General features: G+C 38.8%; 1 protein-coding gene across 1 annotated transcript; it reads right to left on the reverse strand.

Moving 5' to 3' along the window:
* Nucleotides 1-964: 964 nt before the first annotated feature.
* Nucleotides 965-9,987, reverse strand: map3k7cl (map3k7 C-terminal like). The gene is made up of 5 exons (XM_054626582.1): nucleotides 9,933-9,987; nucleotides 8,828-8,909; nucleotides 6,323-6,381; nucleotides 5,075-5,190; nucleotides 965-1,166 (listed from the first exon to the last, which is right to left on the reverse strand). Exons 2-5 carry the CDS (start codon nucleotides 8,901-8,903, stop codon nucleotides 986-988), a joined length of 432 nt encoding a protein of 143 aa, XP_054482557.1. The 5' UTR covers nucleotides 8,904-8,909; nucleotides 9,933-9,987; the 3' UTR covers nucleotides 965-985.

Raw genomic sequence — 9,987 nt, forward strand, 5'->3', positions numbered from 1 at the left:
AAAGCAAAAGTTGTCAATGTCACATGATATGAAGGAGGAAGAAGGAAGGCTGCCAGTGTCAAACTGGCCAATCAGGTGACTGTTTCATAATTCCAGACTGAGCTAATCTCCTCATGAAAGAAAAAAAATCTAGTTCCTTTTTCCATTTAAGCAACACAATATAGTCAGAAAGCCCACACAAACACAAAAGCATGGCCTTGGAGAAATGAAACTAAGGAACTGATGCTAGTGTTAAAATATAATGCATTTTATTAATAGATGAGAACAATAAGCAACAGTTTATCTTGTTGTATACCTCCCCTTCTACAGGTGGGTGAGACACGCTACATCAAAAAAATGTACAACTCATACAGTGTTGTGTCGGAGTAGATACTTATTGTAAAATACATAATCACCCTTCTTCATTTGCTGTTCCTCACAAATGGTTGTAATTTCCTGATCCCTGACACTCTTAAACATTTCTCTCATTTCCTTTTTTATCATAACAGGAACTTGACAGACAAGTGACGGGGTGGGGGGGGGGGGGGTGGGGAACACTCCTCAAAATACAACATTTGGACCACATCATACCACCTTTGGCTCCCTCCACAGACCTCAGGTAAAATATCTGAGTCTCTACAGGACCTGAGACAGATATCAGAATATTCACTGCAGCTGACATCGTATTCATATATACTGTGAGGTATTGCAATGGCGACCAGGGAGGTTCTGCGAGATCACATAATAACGAAACCCAGAAAATCGGCCTTGTGTCATGGCTTGGTAGAATCACTACAACAGCTTCGCACAGATGATGACAGAACGTCTGGGGTTCAAACAAATGACTCAGACATGAAAAAACACAACGCCTTTCTGCAGCTGATTCACTGTCTGTTGTTATGAAGAATGAACACTAGACACTAGCTGTGCCATTATTTCTGCATGGTGACCTGGCCTGGTTGTCAGCTGGATGTTCAGAGGCCTCAGGTTCTGCAGAGGTCAGAGGTCACGAGGAGTCCTGCCTCGTTCGATTGGTCAAGCAGAGCCTCTCCAGCTGCTGTGCGCGCTCGTTGTGTTCAGTCATCAAGGTGCAGTTCTCTTCCGTTAGACGCCGAAACTCCTCCTCTAGATGGGCGATCTCCATGGCAACCTTCTCATCCTCCACCAGCTCTGACAGCAACTTGCGCCTAAATAGAAGAGTGAAATTAAACTTTTAGCAACAGGTTAAGATGTATTTACTTTTTTTTTTAATCAAAATGCATAAATCAGTATAGAATGTCTCTTAATTCAACAATTCATTTACTGCTGAGTCATATTTTTCACTTGTGAAAAGCTGGACATTGTCCCAGCTTGCACTTGGGTGCGGGAGAGAGACACCCATAACAGGCTCATTGTTCAGAGAAAGGCAAATTTGTAAACGATCACTCAGATTCTGAGTAATTTAGATTCTCCAGCTGTCTTGTTTCTAGAATGTGGGTGTGTACTAAAACATGGAAATTATGCAAATTTACAGGAAGGGCTGAGCCTATGAAAAAGAAAAATACTGCCTACAAAACTAACCGCTCCAGCATTAGTAATGACGAGACAATTGGTGGGCCATGGCCAAATGCAGTTTAATATTTACGATGCTAAGGGCACATTTTGCCTTATGTATAATGGAATATGGTGTGCTTACGTGTAGTACAGACATAAATCACAAACATAATGGTTTATGATGAAAAGCTACAGTGTAAAGCCCTTTGTGAAACAGAATTTCACCAAAGGTCGGTGTGAAAAAAGACTAAGTTATTTGTTTGCAATGTAATGTTTCATGTAAGAAGTTATGTTATTCTCTGACAAATGTGTCTCCACTCCAACTGTATTTTTGGTGTCTTGTAAGTCCATGTGGGCTGAGCCCTTGTAAGTGCATGGCAGAATAAATAACATAAACTAACATTATTTCCCCACCCCAACTATCTTTTTCAATGAAGCCAATCAAATTGAATGACTCTAGCTCCGATTTAGAAAGGATGACATGACTTCGGCTGGCAAACATTGATTTCACACTCTGGGAAGAGATCAGCCTTTGGACTTTGAAAGGCAGTGTAAGCACACATACACATAAATGTATGTGTGCTACGTGCGTGTCATGTCCTCACGCCTGAGATTGTGTGAATGTCAGTGTTGTATTACTGCTGGTAAGTGCCAAGTCACATAACAGCAGCATCAACAAAGATAAAAGGGAGTCTCTATTCTACAATACAGGCTTTGTGCGGAGCTTTAATGCCATAACTTTGAAGGAAGATGACTAATGATGGATACTGTTTTTTTATTTACTGGAGGTTGCAGTGTTAAATGATTTTAAGGCCCAAACATTATTTCTTGGAGCTAAATTTACACACATTTTATGGGTTTGCCATAATCGTAAAAAACTTTCCCCCAGCTGTGTTTATTAAAAGCACAACAGATTTAAACAAATATGACTTAAATTGAGTTTTGTCCAGGGTTTGCCTCAATATTAAAAATCTATTCATTTGAGCGTGTTAGCAGGAGGTAAGTGTTTTGAATTTTGTTAGTGGGTCTACTCTTTCATTTGCAATTTGATCACAAATAACCTTTTAAATCTTGTCAAAAACTACATGTTTCTCATTTTTATTTGAATTAACTTGAGTAAAAAAACATTTACTTTAGAATTAATAATTCAATATGTAATTTTCAGATGGATAAATTTTACCTTATTGAGTCCAAAATGATGCATCCTTAAAACTCAGTTTTTCTTTTCTTGTCCAATCTCTAAAAAAACATGTTCAGACTATTCATTTCCTGTTAGACCTGATCCAAGTGTAAATAAGTAAGTATCTTATCTGTATTTCCTCATCCACAATCCATTTTTAGCTTTTACATATTTCCCTTAGACTGGTAATTCCATCCGAGGTTGGTAAGCATAACTTTATTTAATTTTTAATACTTTTTGACACAGATGCAAAACACATAGGGAACTCATGTGGCAACTCTTATATACCATTTTATAATCCTACATAGTTTCACGTTTGTTTGTGGTAGCCTATATGACTAACTTTGTAACTAAAATTAAAAAACTAAGTTTTGAACAACAAGTAAAACGCAGTGTGATTCGCAGAGAAAGATCAGTGATTGAGATGCATTACTTTTGTGCTGAGTTTCTCCTCTCTTTATTAGAAGCAAGTTGAACCTGCATGTCCATATGTATGCGATTGTGGGTATGCATGTTTATGTGACAGAGGGAGACTGAGAAAGGAAGAGATCCTTTTCAGTCCTCAAAACACCCGGAAAACCAGAGAAGCCAGACCAAATCTGATATAAATTTGGAGAAAAATTGATTGTTTATAACTCTTTCAAATTTAGGGCTATTTCTTGTGTAATCTCTTTGTATCATGATGGTTCCATGTGAAAGGCTTAACAACATTGGGCCTAATGTCAATGTCTGGGTAATTGTTTCTATGCATACTGAGGAGGGGTATGCTATATATCATTTATTCCAGTTTGAACGAAATTGAGAAAAAACATTTTTTTATTAACCTTATGATTGTGTTCACGGGTATTACTGGACTATTGAACTGAAAAACTGGATAGTTAAATGATTTAAAGTTCACTATACAGCGATACAGTATGTACTCGTTCGATGCTGATCAAAAGTAGACTGATAGAATTTTGGAAAATCCCTTCGCAGTGTGTAGGAGTGTTGTTCCTGTTGTCGACATTGCAACACTTCACTGTAAATCTAATAATCTCCTCTCTATCTTTGTGCAATGATATGGGAAGTGACAAAACTTTCATTGTATCATGCCTCTCTATGGTCAATAACCAATAGCAGTAAGTAATAGTAGTAAGTATCTGTAATAGTGATACCTTAATTGCATTTTTAGTATCGGCCTAAATGCACTATTGGTATTGCCATCACTTCTGTCTAGTTGTGTCTCACTTTACTTTAAGTGTGAATCTAACTTTGTGTATGTCAGAGTATGTTGGCATGAGCTACAGCGTGAAAAAAGAGAACCAAGAGTTTCTACTGGCCTGACTCATCATGTTCTTATCCAAACTCAAGGCTATACTCATCCCATCAGAGTCTGCCTGCTGTTCTCTATTTAGACACTGCCAAGTGGTGTAGGTTTTGTGTATGTACATGTCTGTGTGTGTGTGTGTGTGTGTGTGTGTGTGTGTGTGTGTGTGTGTGTGTGTGTGTGTGTGTGTGTGTGTGTGTGTGTGTGTGTGTGGGGGGGTGTGTGTGTGGGGGGGAGGTGTGTGTGTGTGTGGGTGTGTGAGTAGGTGTGGTGGTGGGGTAACAGCCATGGCCTTGAAAATCCCACTGCTAAGACTACCCACAGCTGCTGAGGGCACAGGGGATAGTGTGCACTGTGTGTGTGTTATACACCTCTGTTTATGTGCAAGCATACACACAGTACAAACCCTTTGTGAATTATAGTATACAACAGCTCCCACTCAGTTACACCTGACAAGGACTGCAGTCTAATATTCACCAGGATAAATATGTTACTTTCCCCAAATATGATCCAGAATCAAACAAAGAAACGCAGTGTACAGTGCAACCTTCACATTCACACCCATCTCTGTATATATCACATAATGCTTGATCTTGTTTCTAATTTAAATGTGATTATAATAATAAAGAATCATCTGAAATCAAAGTCATACATTGCCAGCTGTTCAAATATCACCTTATGGAAAATGCTCGCTGTATATCATGTGCTAAATGCTGAGAAAAAGCTATAAACATGTGCCATCTGGTGGACATTATGATCCAAAATGCTTTCTCGTCCTTCAGTACAAGTGTTGCAATTTCTAGTGGTCTAAGTTTATGTACCAAACTTGCAATGATATTACAATAAATTATTATTATTATAATTATAAAAGGACAATCTTATTTGTTCTCCTTGAATCAATAGTACCTAATAGTTTACCAGTATGGGGTATTTGAAAATGTTCTTAAGCCAAGAAGACTACAGGAAAAGCTACGAGTAAGTAAGACTACATTTTTTTGACAGATGTGCTCCCAATGCACCTATTAAGCTCCAATTTTGTTTTTTCTATTTTATAAAAGCCATTCACAGGGACTCACTTGCGGTCCTCGAGCACGGCCATATCATGTTTGACTTGGTGGAACTCTCTCGCCATCCTGCAGTGCTCCTTGTACACCTGAACACTCTCTCTCAGAGACCCACAGGGGGGCACTGGCTGCAAGAGGTGGGAGAGGGATATGTGACATCAGAGAGATACCATGTTAGCTTAGGACCAGACAAAACAAACCAAAAAAGATTATAATATATATAAACCGGCTCCTGTTATTTGGAACAGCACTTTCCAAGAAGTTACTTTAAATTAGCTACAGATATAACTTCTGGTAAAACAAGAGACTGCTCTACGTGAGGACAACAATTGAGACCTAAACTAACTTGTCTCTGGTATTACTTTTATAAGACCGAAAAAAACTATTTTTCACACAATGGAAGGACTTCCAGTGGGAGACCTTGTGGTGCAATGGTAGCATTCTGATGCCAGATCAGAATATTGCATTTTCAAATCAAGTTAAGGTCAATAAAAACATTTCTAAGTCCTACAAATTGAATATGACTATTGATTGTAAAAAAAAATCATAGCTACGATAAATGGGAAGGGAACAGAAACCTCGATTAGCCGGTGGTACAGTGCATGAAAGCTATCGCTCATTGGCCTGCTACTGCTGTTCTCATTTGATACTCTAAACCAACATGCACTTCATGTGACCCTGGATCTGGCACTCGTTGAAGGATAATTCAATGACAACATTAATAGCAGATTGAGCACACGCAGTGAAGACATTGATTTACAAGGTTGATAAGCTTCTCCTGATGTACACTCCGTTTTTAACCTAAACAGAATAAAGCTTTAGATCAAAATACCACCATCACACACATTTCTTAGAGGGTTATGTCCCCCATGTATTTAAATATGAGGTCAATTTTCAATCTACTTTCCCTCTCAACCTGCCCCCAGCTCTTCCACAGTTAGTCATTTCCAGAATTAATTCTCTGAGCCTGGCTTTAAAAGAGCAATAATGACATCAACAGTATCATTTACAGAGCAAAAATACAAGCATTAAGACACAAACCAGAGCTAGACATGAAATGCAAAGAGTACAGAGCAGGATTTGGACTTTTTCTTTAAAAGGCATGCAGTGCTATCCTTTACTAGCACTGTGGATTTAAAATCATTGCCATCTCTTCAATACTCTGTCTCTCCTCTCTTGTGCTACTCTGACAACAAAACAAGGTGCGTGTTCAAAGCAATGTGATGTCAGAGTGTGTACTAGAATAGTAAAACTGTTTACCTGCAGTCGCTGTTCAAGATCCGGGAAAGTCTTAGGAAGGTCCTCCACATCTTTTACATCTATAGAAGCAGAATGCATTGTTTAAATATGAACAATCAGTATAATGATTGATATATGGCTGAGATACCAAAACACAATATTGTATGTTGTTAATGATACCAACAATTTAACATTTCTTGGTTTTGCTTTACTACAAATTGTGTATGCTTTACTGCTGACTATTTTCCAAAGCTTACTGTATGTTTTCTGCAGGGGTGGAAAAAGTATTCAGATCTTCTACTTAAGTAATAGTAGCAGCAAATGTTACCTTTAAAAACATTCAGTTCCAAGTAAAAGTCCTGCATTTTAATTCAAGTAAATGTATAGAAGTTTTAAAAATATATATATACTTAAAGTATCAAAAGTAAAAGCACTTATTATACAGAATGATTCCCTTTAGAGTTTCGTGTTATTATATATATATACTATATTAAATATATTATACAATTAGCTAATTATTATTGATGTATAAACAGGTAAGGAACATGTTAATATTTAACAAACATTTATATCTGATGCGTAAGATGGCCATTATTGTTTTGTATAAAATCTTATCGTAGCAAAAGTTTAAAATAAGCAATTAAAGTAAATGTACCACAAAACTGTACTTAAGTACAATACTTGAAGAAATGTACATCGTTACTGTACTCTCCACCAATAGTCTTCGGACTGAAACCCTTTCTTCCATCAAAATACTCAAATTTACCAAACAGGCAGTTGCTTTAATGGCTTTTTCACCTCTTAAATTGGACCAAAAGTAAAGACTAAAGAGGCCTTTTATATGACACCACAACAACACATTGCTACACGTATAAATGAGCCGTGGCCTTTTACTGTACAGCAGTAATGAGCTGTCACACTGAAAGATATGAAGGGTAAGAATACAAACAGACAAACAGAGTGGGCAGACAGAATAGACAGGCCAGATATATGGACAGAGAGGGATTCAGACAGACAAGCAGCCGGCCAGACAGACAGAAACAGACAGGTTGTCTGCACCAGCCTCTGCCTCGCCAGTAATGTCCCCCTGGAGTTGTGGAACACATGTGGAGAATCCTGGGATGATGCAACCTTCTAAAAGCAGTATCAGTAAGTATCAGTGGGCCAGCCTAGAGCCATGGGGCCAATTATGATGTGGAATAAATACAGTTCTAATGCTTAGGATTGACACGGTGTGGGGTTATAACTATGCCTGGCATTAAGTCATGAGAGCCCTAGAGGATGATCCCTTGATGGAGCACAGGTCTTAGTACCCCTGCTGAGAAACACGAGTTCAAAGAGGCAACAACATGATCGTCCAGGGAATATCCAAAATTTGATCTTGGAGTGTAGGGTCAGCTTGTGCCCGAACAGCTCTGGAAGCAACAACTGCAACTAAAACAAAGCGTGTCAGCATGCTACCAACTAAAGCTGGCCATGTACAAGTGCTTGATCCTTAAGATTTGTCAAAAAATGAACAAGCGCACAACTAGACAGAAAACAAATTCGAAAAACGAGGTGAAACTAAACTGAATCCAAACAAATGGATGGTTGAGGTAAGAAGAAAAAACAAGCTAGATTTTTTTTTTTAAAAAGCACAGCAATATTGCAGCAATGATTAAGAAATGAAAAAAAGTTATTCAGTAAGAGGACATGTGAGAATGACAGGCAGAATGTCATGGAGTTCAATGAATCACTGCTTAGAGTGGGATTTGAGTGTCGTTCCTGCTACAGCCCTTCATCTCACTTCCTAAGAGAAAGGCAAGAGGGATCAGAGATAGGCGGACCGGGACTGGACGTGTTAACTGCTTATAAATATAGGCCAGTGTTCTAAAAGCTGAACAGTGAATCAGGCAGCAGGACACTGTTAGTATTAGAGGGGGAAACCTGACTCTGCCATTGCATAGCTGCAGCTGCTGTCCCAGTGCCGGGCCCCACTGCAGTTAAACATCCTGACAGACACTACCTTGCACCATAGGTAGGGGAGACCTTTGAGTCTGATCGAATAGATTTAGGAATATAAATAATACTGGTCCCATTAATACTTGCTTGTGTGTGTTCATTCTTGTGCGTTTTGCAAGTGCACAGCTGCGAACATGCATGTGTGGTCAGTTTTTAATACGCTGTGGTCCTACAGAAATAGGGGGAGCACCTGTCTCAGCTACAGCGTAGAAGAATGAACACAGTTAAAATGATAGTGTGTGAGGTGTGTGTAGGGTGTGTGGGGGGTGGGGGGGTGGGGGTCTGTTTTGGTGGGAGGAATGCCGTGCATGTGTTCCACACATACTGGCAATGCAGTGAGAGTAGAGCTCCAGGCAACGTCAGGTGTTAAATAATCAATTGAGTAATAGGTGCAACTACATTCACAATAAGTTGTTACCATCACGTTTGAGATGACGAGACACGTGTGTATGTGCATGGATGGCTACAGTACGTGTGTGTGTGTGTGTGTGTGTGTGCACGGTTTGTAAATGATTGTGTGTTTACCTGATGTGTCGTCGAGGCTGAAGGCGATTCTAACTTCAGATTTATCAGGAGACACTCTTCTGGTTGAGGTGATCATTTATCCCTACGTGAGGCAGAAAACAGAGCTGTTAGCACAATCATAAGGGTCTAATGAAAGACATGTGACGATGTAATAATGAAACAATCAGTCATTCAACTTGAAACCTGACAGATCATTTTAGATCATTTAACAGATTCATCAAGAAAAAATATCCTTTTTTTCAGGTTTTTTATAATTGTGGTGATTTTCCTACATTTCTCTATTTAACGTGACTGTATATTGGTTATGTCTGGGTTTTAAAATGTTGCTTGGACCGAAAAAAAACATTTGGAGATGCCACCTTAGCTTCTGTGAAATTGTGAAGGGATTTATTTTTCTCTATTATTATTATTATTATTCATGGACCAGACAGTCAGCAGATAAAGAATTGGCTATAGTATAATCCTTGTTTGATGTGTAACCTAAGTTAACCATTTTATATTCCGACCAAGTACAATATTGGGATTTTATCCACAGTGAACTAAATACTTAACTCAGCAGGTGCTGTGACCAGTTGGAATGAAAGCCTGCTTTCATTCCACACCTAGTAAAATATGGGGCTTTATGAACACACACACACACACACACACACACACACACACACACACACACACACACACACACACACATAATCAGCCACCAGTTTCATCATGCATTTAGAGTTGCAGTGGGGTTAAATAATTAGAGAGCTTTGACAGACTGGCTCTGAGGTCTGGATTCTGCATGCCCCCCTCCTCCTCCAATGTAGGTACAGGCTTTTTATATCAGGATCATGCCTGCTTTAACCCTGGTACACCCTCTGTCTCACACAACAAAGCTCGATGACCTTCTACACCAGCAAATACGGCCTTTTTTTTTTTTTTTTTTTTTTAATTTAGGCTTTAATAAGGCTCTGTCAAAAAAATATGACAATTAGGTGGAATAGCATAATAGTGCACCTATTAAGAGTCATATATCCGTAATATGATGGAGACTACTCTATTACATGGACTCCAGCATACTGGTTTAGCTGGAAATAAATAATCTGGGCCAACAGGTCATTGTTACCTGAAGCAGCACGAGCCCGACGCAGGAAATTGGTAAAATAAAGATTAAAATCAGG

This window comes from Anoplopoma fimbria, chromosome 24 (assembly GCF_027596085.1).
Source record: "Anoplopoma fimbria isolate UVic2021 breed Golden Eagle Sablefish chromosome 24, Afim_UVic_2022, whole genome shotgun sequence".
Lineage (NCBI taxonomy): Eukaryota > Metazoa > Chordata > Actinopteri > Perciformes > Anoplopomatidae > Anoplopoma > Anoplopoma fimbria.

What these genes read in the sequence shown, in the direction of transcription:
- map3k7cl (XM_054626582.1), bottom strand. Translation starts at nt 8,903, where the DNA reads ATGATCACCTCAACCAGAAGAGTGTCTCCTGATAAATCTGAAGTTAGA. An exon ending in ATCTTGAACAGCGACTGCAG is followed by an intron (nt 5,191 to 6,322) that starts GTAAACAGTTTT and finishes CACCTCTTGCAG; the next exon opens with CCAGTGCCCCCCTGTGGGTC. An exon ending in GCCGTGCTCGAGGACCGCAA is followed by an intron (nt 1,167 to 5,074) that starts GTGAGTCCCTGT and finishes TCTTCTATTTAG; the next exon opens with GCGCAAGTTGCTGTCAGAGC.